This window comes from Lygodium microphyllum, chromosome 19 (genome assembly GCF_053477565.2).
Source record: "Lygodium microphyllum isolate KBCC chromosome 19, Lygodium_microphyllum_v1.1.10, whole genome shotgun sequence".
NCBI classification, from domain to species: Eukaryota; Viridiplantae; Streptophyta; class Polypodiopsida; order Schizaeales; family Lygodiaceae; genus Lygodium; species Lygodium microphyllum.
The window spans coordinates 44944104-44966718 of NC_141153.1; the positions used below are offsets into that span (position 1 = coordinate 44944104).

General features: G+C 45.7%; 1 protein-coding gene across 1 annotated transcript in view; it reads right to left on the reverse strand.

Moving 5' to 3' along the window:
* The window catches only part of LOC148019811 (uncharacterized), a 33869-nt gene extending 12025 nt beyond the window's left edge, over window positions 1–21844 (reverse strand). Inside the window, exons 1-2 of the mRNA XM_087699987.1 lie at window positions 21616–21844; window positions 19527–19778 (exon numbers count right to left, since the gene is read on the reverse strand). Coding sequence (XP_087556113.1) covers window positions 19527–19778; window positions 21616–21843 — 480 coding nt within the window. The 5' untranslated portion in view covers window position 21844. The remainder of the gene's footprint in view (window positions 1–19526; window positions 19779–21615) is intronic.
* Between the last annotated feature and the right edge of the window lie 771 nt (window positions 21845–22615).

Sequence of the window (22615 nt, forward strand, 5' to 3'; positions counted from 1 at the left end):
TCAAAGTTTCTTCTCTCTTCTTTTCTCTTCTCCATGTTTGTCGAGTTCACTCCATGTTCCTCCCCGCAAACCCTATTGTCTCACTGGTACATCATCTTTTGACACCACCTCCCTTGCCAGCCCATCATCCTCATTTCTACCTCTCGTTCCCTTCACCTCACCCTGCCACCTCTCCCCAGCTGGATAACTACTGCTCCCTCTCTTTATAGCAATTATTCTCCCTCAAGTCAACAAAGCTCATTTGGAGGCCCTGTGATGAAGTACGCATTGGAAACCTCTGGTCAGTGCCCATGCAACCCATGGTTGCTCCCTAGTCATACACCATGTGGTCTTATCCGAGGAACGGCTTCAAACAATTGATGCCACAGAGAAAGTGTTGGAGGAGACCGTTATCTTCAGACAAGTTGTGGATCACTTCCTTTCCTAGGCAAAACAATGCAATTGGCTTCACTCTACCTTGCTCATGTGACATAGGAACTAGTTGATATCTACCTTGTGTCTGCGAAGGGGATCATCTACATAGTTCCATGGTAGCAGCTCCTAGTCTCTTCCTTTGTTTATCATCACAAGGTCCCTCAGCACCATGTCACTCTCCTATTGCCATGCTTGGCAGTAGAGTATTGCCTATTGGTGGAGGACTTCAGTTGCCTTTTTGGACCCATCCTTCCAACATCTCTCATGAATGCAATGATAGGAGTAGGAGTGCCAAGGTTCATTCAGCAATGGCAAATGTCAAGAAAATGCTTGAAGTGCTGAAGATTGAAGTCAGTAACTCTTTAGTTAGCCAGCAAATCATTGTCACAAGACAGCCTGGGTAGTTTCTCAAATGCCGTGCTTTTGGACATCAGCTATGGAGCGCACTTGTCCTGGTCATAAGACCACTCAGCAAGTAGGGGGCAGGCAGCTCCCAAACAGTCCCAATTGAGAGAGGGCACCTCGAAAAGGGCCACACACTATCAGCATGGCCCTTCATAGTGGCAATGGGGAGTTCCCTCTTCCACTAGGGGTGGGAATCTTCATATTTGCAAAACTCCTAAATGGCAAGGCACACTTATTGGCTCCTCCAAATGTGTTTGACTATTCCTTCTTCCTGTGGACTGCACACTGAAGGGGCTGGTTTGAGGAGCAAGTGGTGGAGGTCATTCGCAACAATGTGACAGAGCATGTGTCCCAATGGTTGGATGGTGCAAGGTTGGCGTTGCTCTCAAAGCAGTGGCCCAGGTACATGATGGACATTAACTAGAGGTCTAATGCAGAGTTCCCCCATCTTAGCATTCCTCTCCACACATGGTAGTGGCATCTTCCCTTGTACATGATTGAGTGGCCGCTCACACACATCGCTTGGTACTACCTGTTGACTAAGCCGCAATTGCTTGCTTGGCTTTGTTGAAGGCACACTCTGCAGTTCAAGGAGCAAACATCACCCCTCCTATGCCCACAAGCGAGTATGGGGAGAGGAGCTCACCTTCTAAAATAGCCATAAAAAACTATTACATGGCACCTACTCTCCCCTTTTCCTTGTCTTCAACCACACGAAGCAAAAGCTTGTTCCGCAAACCCTAAGTTTTCCCAATAACATACATTTGCGATCCTAGAACATAAACAACCTTCACTTCAGTGCAACATGGGGCCCCTATGATTGTAGTACAAACCACTTTCGTAGGTATGGATAGGTGGTGAGAGTACTCTTTCCATACCTCAACTATCTTCTAGGCACAAAAAGGCAACACTATGTTGTAAGAGTTCTTCCAAGACTATCCAAGTACACTGACTGTGGGAGCTTTCGCTCAACCGCCAAGACCCACGGACCGCTTATTGTTTCAAGCGTTCCAAGAGAGCTCTAATGGCTATCTCTCACCTAGCCGACGCGCCGTCGATCCTACGAGTGTTGTGAGCTTACCTTGGTGCCCGATCGAGTACCCTTCTCTCTCTTGCACTCCGGTAGCTCCACGATTCTTGATGCTAGCTCAAGCATCCTCAAGCCTCCTCCATCTCCAAGATCCATCCTCCATAGCCGCGCGCGCAAGAGAAGAGAAGGGAAGAGAAGGGAAGAAGAGAAGAGGAGATGGTGAAGAGCTTCACCCTCTTGATCCCTCACTCCCTCACACTCTCACACTCCCTCTCTCAAGAGTACACACAAGCAAGAAGGAGAGAAGAAGAGAGGAAGAAGAAGACTCTTTTTGCCACACACCAAAGAATGAGCTTCTCATTCACTTTTCAACTTTATATACAAAACCCTAAATCCCTTTTGGGCGGTCATCCCCTTTTCCCTCTTTTACATGGCCGACCGTAGCCTAGGCCCTTTTTCCCATTTCCCACCATTCTAATTTATCCTATTTCCACTAATGCATACACTTTGCACAAGAGCGAGCCTGGCACTCTTTTACACAGATTCGGGGGCGCTTCCGCATTTTAATGGTGCGCCTTTTTCCTCTTTCGTTGCCGTGACCCGACACCGAAGCTTCTTGAGGGTCGTGTCCGAACATTTGAATTTTTCAGGGATTGGTTGCCAGTCAAGGCGCCTTTTTCTGCTTTTACCTTTTTTCGCTTTTATCCTGCGTCTTTTTTGCTATTTTTCCTTCTTTCTAGTTTCCGCTCCTTTGTGCTGCAGAAACACGATCGGAAACACGGTAACATTACCCCCCTCCTAGCCAAGTGCCAATCCCATGGCACTACGGTGGGACATGGTGGCCAGTTAGGTTGGCTGTTAGGCGGGACAGGTAGGTGGGTGGTTAGGGATGATGACCCGAAGAGATTCCGGCGTGCTTTAGGCTCCATGAAGATACTCGGCATCTGTCACCCGGTTGTGGCGCTGGCTATATAGCCCGTCGTCTTTTGAGTATGAGAAACGCTTGAAGCAATAAGCGATCCCTTAGGATGATGGTATTGGAGGGATTTATTCTGGGGAAACCCCTTGAACGTTGTTTGGCTTGAAACCCCGTGGCTTCGATTGAAGATCCGTGTCTTTGATTTGAAGGTCCTCAGGCCGGTGGAGTCAATAAGCTATCCGTGGATCTTGAGGCATTGGGCATGGATGATTGGACGATGCAGTTCCAAAATCTATGCCAATGGCAGTTTTACCTCGACCTGGTTCGATCATGGTGGCCATCAGCACCAGGCGGATGGCTGGAGGCCGGCACATTTTGGGTCATTAAAGGGTGCCATGGGTGATGGTCTTCCGCGGGTAGCCATTTCTTGAGAGTCGAACATAACCTGCAAGAAAAGTTGTGCCCTCCCTAAGGGGTGTGTCTGCTTGCCGTGTAGTGTGTGGTGCTCGTGGCAGTGGAACTGGGAGATGGGTCTAACCTTGGGCAAGCCCTTGGTAACGTCCCACACTTGAGGACCCAGCTTGTGCTTCGTTGGAGGTGCGGTGCGAGCCTTAGGGTGACAGGTCTAAAAGTCCTGCCCTTGATGTGCCCTAAGCATGAAGTGGGGGAGGGGACTAGGGAGAACCCTAGGTGCAGTGACTATGTTTTTTTTTTTTTTTTTTTTTTTTTTTGGAGATGATACATACATAGGCCTAAGTGTCTTAGTTGGAATGAGGAGGAGAAGGGGAGGGGAGAGACTTGCTCAAAAATTGGCGACTCTGCATGTAATCTTTTAGATTCATGCGGACATGAAGGGACGTAGTGGAGAGAAAGGGGTAGTTGCATCTAGTGAACTGGCTGTCGTTCATGTCCTCTAGGAGGGCTAGGCAAAAAGAGGGAAGGAGACTAGCCCTCATCATGAGACGAGCCATGGCACAATTATCTATAGCATTAGGGTCAAAGAATAGGGGAGGCAGGCCGCGCTCTTGTGGAGTCGGGTCCTGCTTAAGAAGTAGCCTAAGTAGCCTAAGATAGTTACAAGTGGTTATAAAAGCGGGGTCAAGACATGAGGAAAAGTCCGCAAGGAAGCGCATCATAGACTCGTCTAGGCTTTCTGCGGTAAAAAGAAGAGCGTTGTTAAAGGATGCTACAGTGGAGTTATAAATTGACACTCATCGCAGTGCTTTACGAATTTAGCTACATCACGGAAGAGGGTGGGCCACCATAGTTGGGATTGTAGCACCTTTGGGCTGTTGTGTACACATCTGCGCAATAAACCGTCTTGTCCCAACCTGTAGAGTTGGCCGGCTATCAGTTGGTATGGCTGAATTTTCAGGATAAGCCTTCTCAGCCTGGCCTTCTCAATGGGTCGCTCAGGTAGTCCGTTCTCTAGTACTCGCACTATGTCTTCGGCCCAATACGGCATCAGATCAGCTTTAAATAATTCTCTCTCGCTAGACAAGTTAAAGAAATGAGCATCCAGCAAATCGTCAGGTATGCCTTGTCCAGCGGCTTCTCCTGTGGGTATGCGGGACATGTGGTCAACCATGTAATGCTGCTTTCCTTTGCGTACAACCACAGAGAAGTCGAACTCCAGTAGCAAGAGTAACCATCTAGCTATGCGTCCCGTAGCGCAAGGCTTATCATCACTGAAGGATTGGCAGTCTTTGTATTCATCGCAGGAATCCTTGTCATTTGACTGCCCATCGTCTCCTAGGGCTTGGTATGCCCCGTGTCGTTGGTCTGGAATCAGGGCCCAGTTATACATGAGGTTCAGCTTGTGCATCCTGGTCCATTGCCACTTAGGATCCTCTAAGATATCCTGGAGCGGTTTGAAGTTGGCAGCCGGGTTGCCAATTAGCTGGTCTGCTAGGTATTCTAGTACCCCCTAGAGTTCCCTTTTGTTGGTTGGCACTTGGAAGGTAACAGGCTTAGGCTTTCCATGGAGGCTTGCTGCCATCATATAGATTGGTGTAGAGAGTGCTTTGTTTGTTTTGATGATTCAATATGTTCAACCACAAATTTTGATAGCCATCTCTCACCTAGCCTCTCACACACACCACGAACATCAAGATTGACTTGTAATGAGCTTGTGCTCCCTTCCTTCAAGCATGAAGGATGCTGTTGCAAAGCATCATAATCCAAAAGTGTGCTTTTTTATTCTCAACCCTCTACAGCCTTAGCATGCAAGGAAGAAGCATGGACACGAGAGTGTGCAAGGTTACATCAATGAAGTCTTGGTTTATACATTACATTTTGGTGGAGCTTCTTGATCACCCGAGGCTGACGTTCTCTCCAAGCTTCGCGGGTTAGTCTCTTCTAGAGTTGAGCTCCTAGAGCTTCGCTCTCTCAGCTGATCATCGACTCTGATGGCTTCCTCAAAAACTCTAGCCACTACGTCCCGTTGCAAGCTTGAATTGCCTGCCAATGCCTTATATAACTCCTCGTCTCTAATTCCGCTGATGAATACAATTGAAACTGCTCTGTCAGTCGGTCACTCGCCTAGAGGGATTCTCTTAAAGAGACTCCTCACATGGGTCACATAGTCGCAGATGTCCTCCTTCTCTTTCTGCTTGACATTCATCAAGCGTACTAGCAGGTTATCGAAGTATCCGGGCTCGGCGAACCTCTTGACGAAGAGATCCTTGAGATTATTGAAGTTGGCTCGCTCCACGGCATCCAGGCTTGTGTACCACATCCTACCCTTGTCGCCTAAGCAAAGCCCGAATGCTTGCGAACGTTGAGTCTGGTCGTTGAGGCCGTTGGCTTCGCAGACTTGCTCGAACTGCTCGACAAAGCTATATGGGTCGTCATGCGGCTGGTACTTGTCGTGTTGTTTGGCAACAATCGGTATTTTGGCCTGGCTCTTTGAGCCCTGGTTTGCCCCTAATCCTGCAAGCAGAGACGTCGCTAGTGCGGTGGCACTCTACTCTACTACGGTGTTATCGAGCAGCCGTTTCATAAGGAGCTCGCTCAGCGTCAGGTCCCCCTCTAGTGCTCTCTCATGGTCTGTTCGGTTCCGGCCAGCCAAGTTCAGCACTCGCTGCACGTCATGCAGCTCCATGCTTTGCCTTTGGCTCCTAGCCTGTTGATCCCTATTATAATCAACTATGCCTTGCAATGCCTTGCGGGCTAGCCTTATCTCCTCCTCTAGGTCTGCAATGATTGCATCTGCTGTCCTGCCCCGGTGCTCGTACCGGGCGTGCACGTCGTAACTGCTCACCATCTGCTGTATACCATCTGGGAATACACTCAAATCGAGCTCCTCATTAGACCGATGGTCTGAGCTTTCTTCCGTCATGGTCGAATTCTTGCGCCCCGCTGTGCTGTCAATTAGGTCGAATAGTTGTGACGGATCCTCGTCGTTGGTGCTCCTTGCTTGGTTCTATCATGCGCTTCGCGTGTTTGTTTGTCTTGGGTCCGCTCCTATTGGTGGGTTCCTTGAGCGACTTATCTGAGTGAGTTCCTTCGATTATTGAATACAAACCTCAATTTATGGTCACTCGATGAGTGTGTTATTCCTCGTGCACTTGTGCCCAATCAGGCTTTCAGTTTTCTTAAATGTACTTCAAGTGCGGAAATTCAATGTGGGTGCCGCAAGCAATTCCTCGGCGTCTTACTCTCGCTCGTTTCGGGCCTGATAGGCTTGTAGGTCCATTTTCCGGCCGTTTAGTCAGGGTTTAGGGTTTCCTTGTATGTTTACTTATTCGCTTCCGATCGATCAGGTCTTGTGGTTCAGCAGCTCTCGTCCTAGTCCTAGGGTCCCTCCACTGTCTACTACCAACTGCTAAGCGGCTGTGTACTACAATTTCTCTTATCACGTGTGCCAGAATCAAGTTCTGAACGCCTGAAGGGTTTCGACAAGTTGCGCTAATGCGTGTTTGCCGGGTCGGGTCAACTTTCTGACAGATTTGACAAAAAGTTGCACTCGGACCAACTGGTCCGAATTGCAGGGTCCGAGTGGGTCACTGGGACGGGCCAAATTGTACAGGGTCAAGGGCCGAATCTCTAGATCTGACTAGGACGATTTTCATTCGGACGGGCCGAATGGCAGGTTCGGACAAGATAATTCGGATGGGTCGAACTGCAGTTGGCCGAGGGCCGAATCCCAAATGTGGCCGAGTTCCGAATTTGGGACTCGGACGGGTCGCTCGGACGGGCCGAACGGCGCAGGGCTGAATGTGCCATGTGGTCAAAAAGTTCCGGCTTGAACGGTCCGAGTAGGGTTACTCGGATGGGTTGACTCGGACGGTCCGAGTGCCGACTAGGGTTCCGGGCCGAGTGGCCGAATGGCAAGGAGCCGAGGGCCGATTCTGGGACTCCGCCCAAAAGCAACCACTCGGACGGGCCGAACGCGGCACAACAGAGACAGCGCGATGTCGATTTCGATCGATTCTTGGGATTTACACAATCATACCAAGCACAACCCTCCAGATCCTATCTAGGGGGATTGAGGAAGGGATTCATATACTTGAATGGGTCGATGAGTGCGTCGGTGATACGATCGAATCACACGGCCTGGGGCTCTCTCTCTCTCTCTCTCTCTCTCTCTCTCTCTCTCTCTCTCTCTCTCTCTCTCTCTCTCACACTGAAATGGCACAAATGAGCTCCCTTTTGGCCTCCTGGCTCTTATATGCCTTCCCAGCTGTAGCGTTGACGCCCCCAATCACTCTCTTGTCGATCTTAGGCCTCATCAGCGAGTATTTTGCGCATTTTGCACGATTTTTTTCCCCCTTTTTGCCCTGTTTTGAAACAGTGAACCCTACCCTTTTCCAGTTCGATTTCCTACTCTAACCTACGCTAAATGCAACAAAAATCGAAGGCAAAAAACTGAAATAGATCCTCCATGCTTTCCAATCATCAAACAAACAAAATATCCCAAAATACTTACTTGTTCTGAAGATTAAAAGCACCCAACTTCCTACCTATCTCAAGCTCCGTTTCGGGGATGAATACCCTACTTCGATGCTCGATGTGAGGCGCGCAAGTGCTCAAGCTTGAATCCGTTGGTCCCGGCAACGGAACCAAAATGTGGGAACTTTCGCTCAACCGCCAAGACCCACAGACCGCTTATTGTTTCAAGAGTTCCAAGCGAGCTCTAATGGCTATCTCTCACCTAGCCGACGCGCCGTCGATCCTACGAGTGTTGTGAGCTTACCTTGGTGCCCGATCGAGTACCCTTCTCTCTCTTGCACTCCGGTAGCTCCACGATTCTTGATGCTAGCTCAAGCATCCTCAAGCCTCCTCCATCTCCAAGATCCATCCTCCATAGCCGCGCGCGCAAGAGAAGAGAAGGGAAGAGAAGGGAAGAAGAGAAGAGGAGATAGTGAAGAGCTTCACCCTCTTGATCCCTCACTCCCTCACACTCTCACACTCCCTCTCTCAAGAGTACACACAAGCAAGAAGGAGAGAAGAAGAGAGGAAGAAGAAGACTCTTTTTGCCACACACCAAAGAATGAGCTTCTCATTCACTTTTCAACTTTATATACAAAGCCCTAAATCCCTTTTGGGCGGTCATCCCCTTTTCTCTCTTTTACATGGCCGGCCGTAGCCTAGGCCCTTTTTCCCATTTCCCACCATTCTAATTTATCCTATTCCCACTAATGCATACACTTTGCACAGGAGCGAGCCTGGCACTCTTTTACATAGATTCGGGGGCACTTCCGCATTTTAATGGTGCACCTTTTTCCTCTTTCGTTGCCGTGACCGGACACCGAAGCTTCTTGAGGGTCGTGTCCGAACATTTGAATTTTTCAGGAATTGGTTGCCAGTCAAGGCGCCTTTTTCTGCTTTTATCTTTTTCTGCTTTTATCCTGCGCCTTTTTTGCTATTTTTCCTTCTTTCTAGTTTCCGCTCCTTTGTGCTGCGGAAACACGGTCGGAAACACGGTAACACTGACCCAACTCATCAAGGACTAGATCCGCACCTACATTATCACTATGGGAGAGTTAGGTCCTACCCCGAGGTGGTGATGGGGGTAGCCATTAACTTCTATAGATGACTTTTTCATCAAAGAGACAGTATTGGATCAAGCCCTCTGCTATAAGGAGTAGGTATGAAGTGTATCTCATCTCTAGTGGCACAAGCAATGAGTACTCACTCCTTGCACCCTTCACTGAGTAGAAGCTAGTTTGCGCCTTCTAGGCACAGGATGGGCTGAAGGATGTATTAAGCAACAAAGGGTTAATGAACCTTATCCACCCCTTTTCAACTCATTAAAAATCCCAAAAATCCAAATTTTAAAGGCACCTAAAGCATCTGTGCACCAACCGAGACTTTGGCTCATGTGTCTAAAAATAGGGGATCTATCCAGCCACTCCATATCCCAAACAGTTGCTGCCATTGCCCTTGCTCCTCTACCTTCTCCACCCGCCATCGACTGCTCCACCTGCTGCCGACTTGGTGCCACATCATCGTTGACTGCTGATTCCTGCACTTTCCTGCACAATGGGCTGCTGCCCTGCTCCCGCCCAGCTGCCACATCACCTGGCAACATGTTTCCAGCCCTTGATGCGGTGTTTCCAACACCTGGCATAGCTGCTTTTGCTGCTTATCAGGCCACCCTAGCTGACATCATCATCTCAGATAAATTGTTTTCATCAGCTGATACTGGTCGCTTCCCGGGGTTCTCCTACAGCTATAATCTCCTCTTCAAATGCTGCGTTCACTGCTGATTATCCCTCTAGGACTGCTATAGCTGTGTTTTCTTCATCTCCAGCTGTGCAGCATTCTCCAACATCCCAACTTTGGTGGTGTGCTGCTTCAGGATCTCGTGGAGGCCATCTCCATGGACTCCATCTGCTCACCCTACTACTTGAGTGAGTAGTTTGGGTTTTTCTCTGCTCTTTGAACATACATTGGATTATTCAGTTCAATGAGTTATCCCTTCTACACTCTGTGTTTTGTGTTTTTGAGTCTCTCTCCGAGTTCAGTTGTTAGTCGTGTTCATACACATTTTTGTTTTCTTTGCAAGCCCTAGAGTTTTCTGCTCACATGGTATTAGAGCTATCGTGAGATTAGTGTTTGCATGAGTGAACTACACTAACATCTGATGTCCCAACTAAGCGCTCTCTACTCCCAGCCTGGTGACACCTCCACTCAGCTGGCAACCTGACCCTCTTGCTGCATTTGGAGTCCTAGCAGGCAATCTATGACATCCTTGCTGCAACAACTTTGCATTTTGCTGGACTGGCAACTCCATCAGGCAGATTATGACCAGTTTCCATTGGTTTACACCTGTGTTTTTCTGTAGGAGGACATACAGCAGATGCCAACACCATTCCCTACTCTCCAGCTGACCAAGATCTTCTACAGACTGTCTATACCTGTGTCTACAGCCTGGAGACTCCCTCGACAGCTGGCGCCATCATCCTTTGCATGCTTGACCAGTTTGCAGCCGTCCTATTGTTGGTTTGGTGGAATACTGATCTTCAGTATCAGAGATCTTTGTATTTTCTCCTCTAGTTGGGTATTCGACAGCCACCTTGACCACAACCCTCGTTTGGGAGAGGTTTTCAACATCTTCTCCATCACTAAAAGCTCATGAGATTGTTGGGTTTGACTCACGCTTACGGTTACAGAGGAGTGTCGGTGATCCGCAATAGGACACTAGGGCACTTTTTACTCTCCTTATAAGAGGGTTTTTCCCCCAATTACATTATTTACTATTTTATGTGTATATGTTACATAGTTCGGTCACTTATAGTGTTTTACACCTTTCGGGTGTGAATGCACATTAACAACCTAAAGACTAAAGGTTGTGCTTTGTACTTTCATTACACACTTTGGAATTGTATTGGGAGTCGTGTTGTGTCTTCACTCTAACTCAGTCTACTGTCAATTGTGTACTCTCAGATGAGAGCTTCCATCTCCGCTCTCGCATTTGGTATCAGAGCTGCGGGCTCACACGGTCCATCCCAGCCTTCTTGGAGATCTCAGTCAGCTCCAGCTTCAGCTTCTCCCAGCCAAGCAGTTGTCCACCACCCTGTTGTTGCCCGTAAAGACCTGCAGTACCGCCAGCATTTGGCCAGTGCCACCAGCACTACCCTTGGTCCTGTGCTACCTCCAACCTACGCCAGCAGCCAGCCCTGCCCCGGAGTCCATTAGTGCCTGCAATCACCCCCTACACCAGCGCCAGCACTACCGTCTAGTCACTGCCCACCTATGTGCCACCTGCTACAACTCCCTACAGCCACCCGCCACCAGTCTTCAGCGGTGCCACCTCCTGGTCCACCAGCACCGCCAGCGCAGCGTTGTCTGCACAGCAATCATCTGCGCCAGCTCCACCTGCAGGCTTGCCACCTGCAGCACCACCCTCTGATTTTCTGGCTCCGCCTGCACCTCCAACAAATTCAATCTACAGCGCCATCATCTGGAAACTGTGGCACTAGCACCAGACCTGTCAATGCCTCCTCCAGCTGCTCGCCACCTCCGCCAGTGTAAGCGCCTCCTGCACCACCAAGCATGCTCTAGGCAGCCAGCACTAGAGGTAAAGGAGAAATTTATTCATTTTTTATTCAAAAGTTTGAATTATACCAAGGGAGTACATTTCTGCTCCTGGACGTGTTTTTGGATGCACACATTACAGAAATTTGTTGGCATTCGGGCCAGAGAATTTGGGGCTTTTGTATGCTCGGCAGACATTGGTACATGTACTGAAGATTCAGTCTGAAATTGACTGAAATTGCGCATTTTGGACCACTAAATTTTAGGGCTTTTGCATTTGTTGTGCTGCTGAGCATTGTTTGTGCATTGGACAGCGTGTGCATTGGACAGTTGTGATCAAGTGTGACATAGATTTGCTAATTACAGCTTGGTGCATGCTATAATTTCTGGAACTTTGCAGATTTCCAGGTTGTTCAAGCTTCTTGCTTTTGTGCTCCTTGAAACAATGACATTTACCATGGCCAATCATGGACAAAATGATGCATTCACATATGTATCCAAAGAGGATAGATTGGATGGCAATAATTATTCTCTATGGTCCTTCATGATGAAGAATGTGCTGATTGCAAAAAATCTTTGGGATTATGTTAGTGGTGAAGTTCGTCCTAGAGTTGTGGCTCCTACAACACCTCCCCCAAGAGGACGTGGTCAAAGGCCCCCTCCAACTCAACCACTTCCCCAAAGATCAGCAGCACAAAAGGCTTGGGACACACGGGATGCTCAAGCATTGTCACTAATTACATTGGCAGTTTAGAGGCCCATAATACTGCATATAAGATATGTTGCTTCTTCACGAGAAGCATGGCTTACACTTGTGCAAATGTTTGCTAGAAAAAATGAGGCACGCATCTCTTTCTTTAAAAAAGGAGCTTGAAAATGTGAAGATGGATGAAGGTGATGCCATGTTGCAGGATCATCTTAAAAAAATTCAAGATTTGCGTAAGCAATTAATGAATGTAGATGAGTAATATTCTGGTGCACAGATGATCTCTACTGCTCTGAATTCCTTGCCACCCTCTTATTTGGCCTTTCACAGGGCCTTAAATCTCACCATGAGAATTTCTCCGCAGCCACTTACCTTTCTTCAATTGGTTAGTTTGCTCCTAGAAGAAGACCAAACAAGAAAGAACAATGGGGTGTATGTTATAGCCTCTAAACATGCTTTTATGGTAAGACAAAAGGGCAAGGGCAGCCAGTCTAGAAATACTCCGCACAATTATGGAAGTACAGGTACTTCATAGAGCAACAAGAAGCAAGGGGGCATGCAAGCCAAGAAGGGTAAGTGCCATTATTGTAAAAAACTAGGTCACTACATCACGGAATGTAAGAAGCGCATTGCCAAGGAGAAGGAGTCAGGGATGTCTATTTCTAATGCACCTTCTATTGCTATAGAGTCTGTATCTTTTGTTGTAGGCCATGACCATTATTTTACACTTACAGTTATGACTCTTCTAGGGTTGATAGAGCTTTTAGCTCTACTGAGCAAGCTGATTACTTTTGGGATCAATTTTGCATCAATTTTTGAATCAGATACAAATCAGTTTTTGCAATCAATTTGGGTCACATTTGCAGCAATTTGTGATCAGTTCTTACATCAGCAAGTGATCAGTTTATAAACAAATCATGCTCAGTTTTCAATGATTTACAATTGGTTCCTTGGATAGTAGCATGTTAGTGAATGCCATTGACAATTTCAGCCATGGTTTATGTTGAGAATATACTTTATTATGGTTATGAAGTCAAAACAATTGAGAAACATGAGTTATGGATGTATCCAGAGGGTTTCTAGCAACAATTTTGGAATTATCAATCTCATGTCATGTATATGCTGACTAGAAATTTTCAACATGTTTTGAGGCATATGGCATGGTTAGACAATAATGGCAAATGTTCTAACTATAATGCCTTATGGAAATTCCAGTGCAGCATGCTTTTCCTTTGGCACAATGCAGTGCAATTGAGGACAATCGTGCCACTAAGCGGACACAATGTGAAAAACTCTAGAGTGCATTGTCATCCGACTTTCTTATTGATCTAGAGCGTCAATGCCATATTAGTCATTAGTGTCAATGTATTTCTTGTAAATAGCCTCAAAAGCTATGAAAACTTCTATTATAGGGTGACATGCAAAAAGAAGTGGCTTTTTTAGCCTAGTTTGGAAGATTTCATGCAAAAAGACCCCTCCCTGTTGGGCCCATGACACATTCCGAGATTTAGGGATGGAGGGGGTCCCTGAGGAGTGGGAACCACAGGATGGACCACGGAGGCCAGGAAGACACCAGGCACATTCTACGGAGCTTGTTTGCTCTAACTACTATTTGACGTCCCATGTTATGCAGGATAGAGAACCTACATCAGTGAAGAAGGCTTTACAGTTTGATCATTGGCGGAAGGCGATGGACGTTGAGTTGGAGGCTATTGAGCAGAATGACACTTGGTCTCTTATGCCTCGTCCCTCTCACAAAAAGGTGATTGGTGTCAAATGGGTCTTTAAGACCAAGTATCATAGTGATGGTTCTTTGGACAAGCACAAGGCTCGCCTTGTTGCTAAAGGTTTTGCATAGCGCTCAGTGTTGACTTCCATGATACTTTTGCCCCTACAGCTCGCATGGCAACTATTCGTGTTGTTCTTGCCTTGGCTGGTCATAGTAGATGGCTTGTTTTTCAGTTGGATGTGAAGTCGGCCTTCTTGAATGGTGATTTGAAGGAGGAGATCTATGTAGAGCAACCTCCTGGCTTTGGTTCCTCAGCTGGGAAGGTTTACCGGTTAAAGAAGCCCTTGTATGGCCTAAAGCAGGCTCCACGTGCTTGGAACAAGAAGATTGATTTGTTTCTTCAATCCCAGTTGTTGGGATATCGGCGCTCTAGGGTCGATCCGCAACTTTATGTGCACACTTCCAAGGGTGGTCGTGTGTTGTTTGTTTTGTATGTTGATGACTTGATTGTTGCCGGTGATCATACCCAGAAGGTCGACGAGACGAAGGCATCCCTACATTAGAAGTTCGAGATGACGGATTTAGGACTTCTTCATTTCTTTTTGGGCCACGAGATTTATCAGTCTTAGAGGGGGATTTTCATCTCTCAACAGAGATATGTATAGAAGCTCCTTTGTCAGTCCATTTTGACTCCTATGGATCCAAACTGGAAGGCCACTTCACACACAGATTCTCCTTTGGTGGATGCTACCCACTACCGTCTGATTGGGTCTTTAATTTGGCTCCTCAACACACGGGTTGATCTATGTTTTGTTGTAGGTCTCTCGGCTGGATTCATGAGTGACCCTCAACAGGTGAATTGGCACGCTACTCAAAGGATACCTCAGTTTCTAAGGGGGACTTTTGGCCTTGGGATTTTATATCCAACAAGTACCAGTGCTTCTGATCTTGTTCTTGCAAGTTGGAGTGATTCAGATTGGGATGATGTGGATCAAAGGCGGCCTACTACAGGTTATTGTTTTACCTTGGGTGTTGGTGCTATCTCTTGGAGTAGCACGAAGCAACCCACGGTAGCCCTATCTTTGACTAAGGCAGAGTATCAAGCTGCATCTTCTACCACATGTGAGACTGTGTGGCTTCGGCGGTTGTTGGAGGAGCTTGGCTACCCCCAGACTCGTCCTACTATTTTGCGGTGCAACAATGCGAGTTGCATTGCCTTGGTACAGAATCCCATATTCCATGCCTGGACGACGCATATAGAGATCCAATATCACTTCATCAGGGAGAAGCTTCTGGATGCGACCATTGATGTGGAGTACTGTAAGACTAATCCCTCCATCTGCTGCCTTGTCCAAGATTTGAGAGGGGGTGTTGAGAGTCATCTCTTGCCACGTCAGCAATGCCATGTGGCAGTTTTGCCACATGGTGCAATCGGACTATCTGACTGCAATCAGCTGCATTAAATGCAGTCAACCTGATTATTTTAGGTATTTTTCAGGCATTCTTTTCAGCCTTTATAAGGCTGAGTTTCCAACAATCTTGGACACTTGTGTCTGACAGATTTCAGCCTGCTAGTGACGGAGACTGCACTCGGGGCTGACGGAGATCGAGGTCCTCGAGGTGGAGACATACGCAAATATTTTCTCTGCACCCATGTATAATTCTGCATCCTTATACAACATTCTTCACTACAAATTTTCTGTGTTTCACTCTCTCTCTCTCTCTCTCTCTCTCTCTCTCTCTCTCTCTCTCTCTGTGCTCTGTGTTCACACTTTGTCACAGTCATTCACTTCCGCATTGCTTCACTCTGACACCAAGATGGCCTTGCATTTGGGTATTCAATCTCGTTGGTGCCATTTGCTTTTACTCATACCCAACCTTAGGTGCACCTTTAAGTTGCAATGGCCGTCCTTGGGAAACTTTTTGTTGCCTAAAAGCCTTAGAAAATGACATCTTCTTGTTGCCCTTGATGTCCTTTTGGGAGAATTTAAAAATCTCTCAAACTCTGGATCTTTGGCCGATTGAACAAAGAGGCCTGCTACAGCCTTCAACCGAGCCTTGAATTGGTCATCATATTCTTCATCTCCTTGCTGGTTATTTGCATCTTGTGGCCTTAAAGGACCCGCTTCTTGATCAACAACCACATTTTCTCCCTGCTATCCATACTGTAAGCCTATTCCAAGATAAAGCATTGCATTTTCCCCTTCATTATGTGCATTTTCCCCATCTCACTATAAGATTACATACTTGCTATAAATGCTTAGCTGAACAATTTCAACACTGGAGGAAAACTTTGGGCCTTCGATCAGGTGCCTTCTTGAGCCCACTAAATCAAGGGCTTTAATGGTATCCTGGCAATGGAACCATGAAAGCAACCTTCCTCCTCGAGAATGGTGGTGATCACCTGATTAACAACAATTATAGCAAGCATTAAATTCACATAAATTGAAAATACAAATGATACCACTTAATCTTGGATATTGGACGGTCTATTGGCCCCAAAACTTAGTGCCCCTTACAACATCTCTTTAACTTGTATTGTAAATGGATAGAGTACAACTGAGATTCTTCAACCTACTCCACTAATCCAAGTGCCTCTTGCTATCATAAATAACCAGGAAGCCTTCAAATCAATTTGCCCCTTAATTTGCAAGGGATTGACCTTCACCCGTGCTCCTTAGGAAATAAATTAGCCCCAAGTTCAATGCCCACTCCTGGCCTCTTCAATCCTCCTGAAAGAGACTAATTTCACCTCTACAAATTCAAGCCTAAAGCCTTCAAATCTGGGCACCCTTCCAGAGGTGGCTGTCCAACCCTAAATTCTGCTGTAAATTAGGGTTTACAGCAAAGATTAACCAAAATCTCCACCTCCAAAGGCTGGATTGTTCTATTACTTGGAGCAAAGATAGAAAATGGTTGAAAAAAGAGAGAGAATGTTATAGAGAGAGAAAAAAAGTGAGTATAGAATGGAGAATGAGAATGTGCTAGGAGCAGAAACAAAGGTTTCAACTATCAGTGTGGAGGATGCAAATGTGGAGTGTAATCCAAGGTTTTGAAATGAAAGGGAGATGGCTTCAAGAGAAGAGGGTGGGATAGGAAGAATTTGAGAAGAGTGGCTTACGTGCTCAAATGAAACAGAAGATGTTAGATATACCTGATGAAGGATGTCTGCTTCGAGAGCCCTCTCTATTGAAGTTTACATACAATAAATCATTGATGATTGGGATCCTACACACCAAAAGGAGAAAGAGGAGAGGGTTTGAATTCATACAACTCAAAGGGCTTGTATGAACCTGACACTAGGCCTAGCTAAGATGATGAAGATGGGTCACCAATCGCCCTAAATGTCATATATCCTCCATGATTGGAGAGGTGGCCAACCTCACCAATTGGTCTGAAAAGGAGTAGCAAAGTTGGTAGAAGGGGTGTAAGTTCGACTATACGTGATACGCAAGTACTCTTGAAACTCGTCCTCTGACATGAGACTGAAAACTAAAACAAAATAAAACAAAGAAGATTAAGGTGAAGGTTGGGTATTGTCTTCCTCACTGAGTCAATAATGCCTCCTTAGGGCCTCCAGTAATGGAAAAGCCTAACAAGATATCATGGGGTCTCAAGAAGAAGGTGTCTAAGACATTGTGATTTGGTTGTGAGCCATCTGTGTGCCTCGCACAAAACCAAGCCTTCACAATACCCATAGGATACTCTTTACAAGAGCACCAACTCTGATACCATGTGAATACAAATTTCAAGTAGTTGCTAGGGTTTGCACTAAGGAAACACAATGTATAACCACAACAAAAACACAATGATATAGACACAGACATGCAAAACTCAAACCCTAAACACAAAACTCAAACATAGAAACAAACACAAGCAAAAGAAGAGAGAGAATACAACTCTGAAGTGAATGAAGATTGTAAATGAATGAAGAGTGTACACAATGTCCAAGGGCGGAGTAGTAGTGTTGGAGAGTGACGTCCACCGGAGTTGGCTCCCAAGTACTATAACCACTAGTCAAAGATGAGAGAGTGCTAAATAAAGGGCAGCAAGCTGGTCACCAAAATACAGTAGTCGAAGGCTGAAATCCGGAAAACGCAGTAGTGTACCACTAGAGAAGACTAAAAACTGATCACCCAAGGCAAAGAACTATCAGGCAACAACAAGAGAGGTGTTTGCTGATGTAGGTAGCCTACTAGACAGCAAAAATGCATGTACTGCAGCAATCACCTGGTGGAAGAGATGAAAGTAGCTTGTCACCTAGCACCAAATGCTAAAAGCGCAGACTAATCAAGTGCTATGATGACACAACAGATGGAAACCTCTAAACAATAGAGCGAAAGCTGAAAACAGGCCGCCTAGGGCTGGATAGCCATGGGCTGTAGTTGATGATGGCTAAACAACAAATGGTAGGTGGCTGATGGTTGAAATCTGCGCGGTAGAGTGAGAAACCTGCACAAAAGGATAAAAACTGAATGGAGGCAGCCTAGTTATTTATAGATGTGGATGGACCCTCCCAAATTAGGGTTTCACAAAAGCTCTCTCGAACCACACACCATTTTTATGTTTTTCATCAAATAAGCATGCTCTAGGGCTGTTTAAGAGGCTAATCAGCATGTAATGCATTTCTTAGCTAAACAGCAAGGAGAGTGGATTTGAAGAAATTCTTTTTCTTGGATAAGCCTCCTAACATTTCTTTTTTCAGACAGACCAAAAGATAGGCAGAAAGATTCAGATAGACATGATCAAAGCAATGTTAGCTGCTACTTAATATTGGCATAGATATAGCAACTCTTCTCCATTTTTGGCAGACTGTTGGGGAAGATTGTTGGACAACTTCACACCTAGGAAGATTTCACTCTTCTTGCTGTAAGTAGCACATAGGAGCTTGGCAGTTGGCATACTGCTTCATTATGGCAGATTCCCAATAGCTTACGTCAATTGTGAAGAGCCAGAGGACACACAAAGACACTACATGTGGGATAGCCCTAGGGCCCAAAAAGGGGTGGAGGAGTGTCCTCAGGATAGTTTCTCATGGTCCCTTCATGGTACAATAGAGATGATCAGTGTGACTTCAGACACACTAGCTTGGGCAACCGAGAAAGAATGGGCATGTGAATGTGGGGATTTTCATGCAAGCTAGTCATTTTCTTATTTCTGGTCAGCACTTGAGCTTGACTTCCACCTAAAGGTTCTCATAGACAAAGGGAACCAGAGAGCCTTGTCACAGATGGAACCTGATTGTTAATATTATTGCTGGTTCATCAAGACTACAAGATGTAGTCATGCCATAGATCTGCAATACATCCACATCACAAAGACTCTCTAGGATCTAGATAAAGATCATTCACACATTCCGCTGGAGGTGTGAGAGATTACAAGGTGATTCTTAGCAGATGAGGAGGAAGAGATGCTTTTCTTCATCTTGGGATTCTGCACCTTCTTGCACTTGGAGTTTACATGGTTTGGCATACAGACTGTCTGATTGGTTTATTACTCACCCCTTGTATTTTAGTTCTCCTTTTCTTTTTATCTACTTACATTGAATTCCAACATTCAGCTTATTTTGTGTAACTTTTCCTTTGAAAGATTTTCCTAGGACTTCATCAATATATTTTCTCTTCTTTGGGAAAAGGAAAAACATTCAAACACCTAAAAGACTTCTCAAACACAAAGGTAACTAGAAACTGTACTAAATCATCAAAAAGCATAAACAACACTTAGTTCCTTAAACATACTCTCTCCATAACTGAGCCTAAACTTAGTTCGTCTAGCTGCAAAATGCCTATAACTAAGTCCAAGTCCATCAAAAGAATCTGCCACTGAGCATAACTTATACCTGACCATCTGCAGCACAACTGATGATAATGCCATCATCTGAGAAAGGCATGATTCTAGCTTGAAACACATTGTCATCATGTCCAGAGGCAAAAGTCAGCTTTTTTGATTTGGCTGCCCAATCCCATAAAACGATGTCTCTATCATCTGAGCCTGAGACCAATATGTCACCACTAGGTGAGAAATGCACAGTATTCACACATCCTGAATGTCCATTGAGCTCCGCATACAACTGGATGCGACGCACAAGATCCTGTTGCATCATTAATTATTTTATATTGTCAGATACATATCGTCACCTACACTTCCTGAAGACGCTTAAACTCCAAAGAAAATCAAGTCCATAGTTATTAAGTATTCCTCTTTAAGAAACAATGAATAAAATCCGGCTAAAGTCTGGCCCTATACACTATGAATACAAAACTGCAGCTTCAGATGCTGATTTTCTGTGATATAGTTACACTTGAATGGTACCGTATTTAATAAATGTGAAGCTTCAGTGGAGTTTTTCTACATGTGCAATATTAGGGTTTTTGGGATGCTTTCAGCAAAACCCACCATTTAGTAGTGCTACAAAAACTTGGTCACAACTAAGGTGAGAATTCTGAATTTTGCAACAGTGTGAGTATTTGTAATCAGCATTACTTATTTTCCTTGATTCCCGGCTGGTTTGCTTTTTTCTCTTAATTGTTGTGTTGATTGGTCTCACCAATGCGGCCCAACCTTCAGTAGGCCGTTTTGGGCATTTTAGAGCTGAACGACCACCTGCCCCTCAGCTGTCTAGATCAATCAGTTTGTAGAACTTATTTCTCAGCCTCTCAATCCAGCCTTCAATTCTTTTTTGCCATTATGAGTTTCTGTGCACCACTTAGCTTCCACTTCCACCTTGGTGTTCACTGCTGATTTGAAACTCCAATATCAAGTACAGCATTCATTGGATCTTTCACAACATTAGCACCATAGGCCTAGGGAGGAGTTCTGAGATCAGATTCCCTAGTGCCATCATCAAAGCCTAGAGATCAGACTCACTTGGCCTTCACCAACTATCTGAAAAGAGAAGGTAGCCTCTTCTGTTTAATGACTATTTGTGATCAAAGTTGTGTCACACTCTTGGATAGAGGACTTATCTATGTGGGGGAGTTTCTCCATGTAGGTTGCTTTCTCAAAGGAAGATTGGTTTGCACTACAACAGCTAACACAAGAGATTCAGAGACACAGACTACATGGCTTTGAAGGTGCCAAAGTTATGGTAGAGGCCATGACAAAGGGAGTCCCTCCCAAGTGAAGGACGGGAACAACCACTTCTCAAACCTAAATTGGTCTATTCTGTAGAGGAGACATCCTCCTTGGGGTCACTGCACTAGGATAGATAAGATTTTCACATTCACAATGGAGGACGACAGTCACCTTTCGAGAGAGAACATGGACCAAACAAAGCTCATAGGGCGCTCTAGACAGAGAATTAAAGTAGTCGGCTCATTGCAGAGGTGGTGCATCAACCCAGACCCAGCCACCCACTTGATAGACAGATGGAGACACTCAGCTTAACAGAGGAGATCCCTTCCGAGGTTACAATGGAGACCCCCTTCAAAGGCTGTAGTAGGTTCGAGAGAGTGTGTCTGGAGGGGCCAATCCTTCCAGATTATGCAATGTGGCCCTCTTTGGCTACACCACCGAGCTAGGAAGAAGGATCCAAATGAGCAGCATCTGAAAGCCGCATCCATTGGCACAGAGAGGCCATCTCACATCATTTCCTGTCAGATTTTTGGAGGATGTTGGACAACAGCTTCAAGCCTAGGAAGGTATCCCTCTTCCTATAGTTGCTAGCTCATAGGAGCTTAGCAATCTCAAGGATCCTGATAATATAGATAGCGCGAGACACCTCACTGACACTTATATACAGCTACATACTGCTGTGGAACAAAGTATTGAAACATTGGGCAATCTACTGTCTGAATATGCAGCGGTGATTGTTGGCCGTAAGCGCCAAATTGACAAGTATGTGCTTTCCCAGGATGCAAGGGCAGATCTCTGAGATATCATGTCGGTCTCCAGGCGTTCCTTTGGCAATTATAGCAGGAAGAGCTCACCTCCCTACCACCAGCTCTGCGTGCAAATGTAAGGGGAGGAAGGCTCCCTATTTCCCGCCGTTGATAATCCAGGGAGTCCCACAGACGGCCTCGGGGCCTCTCCATGACTGCGAGGATCCTTGTGCATGAGCCTTTCGTTCTTCTTCTTCTTCGATTCTCCCTCTTCTTCTTTCTTCTTCGCAGGTACTTCTGCGAAGCCAGTCGTCCTGTGGCCTTGAAAGTCATCATCATCAATGGATTATGGGGAATTCATTCCAAGTGGCAATGCCACAACATGTGGGGCCTACCACAAAGCACACAATATTATTATTATTATTGTTGTTGTTAGTACCCTACTGCTTTTGTTCCCATTACTTAGGGCGGGTTCACGCCAGGCGGACGCACTGCACAAAATCCATGTCCATCCATCTCATCTTCACAAACATTGGAACCACCAATTAATTGTATGTTTTTGCATTAAGCTTCGACGAATGATTGTTGGCCAATTGGTAAGGTATATTCACTTCCTCACATGTGGCATTAGATGAAGACTTACTTTTGCACATAAGAATTTGTCCACACTTGAGAGTGGCGAACAAGCTTGACATCCATGCACTTTTTCCGAAGTGAGTCTTCTTTTAACACATCTGCCAAACGTGCTTTGTCTAAAGCAAGCACATCTACAAAACATCCTTGTCTAAAGCAAGTGTTCAAACATGTGAACCTACCCTTAGAGCCCCCAATCTGCTAAGCAACCAAGCAAACCAAGGAATTAATGGCACTATTCAAGAAAGTGGTACCTCAACTTATCATAGAGCCAATTAGTTTTGAGGACTGCCTATTGGACTCAAGCCTAAAAGGATTTCAACTCGCAAAGAAAATTTCTAAATTTGTGTAAATTTTAAAAATGCATCTCCAATTTGCTTGATTTGCCGATTTAAAAAGAGTCCAATGGGATTTGTATACAGTTCTCAATAATATTTCTCCCCAACACTAATTAGCACATATAAGTTATGTGTTT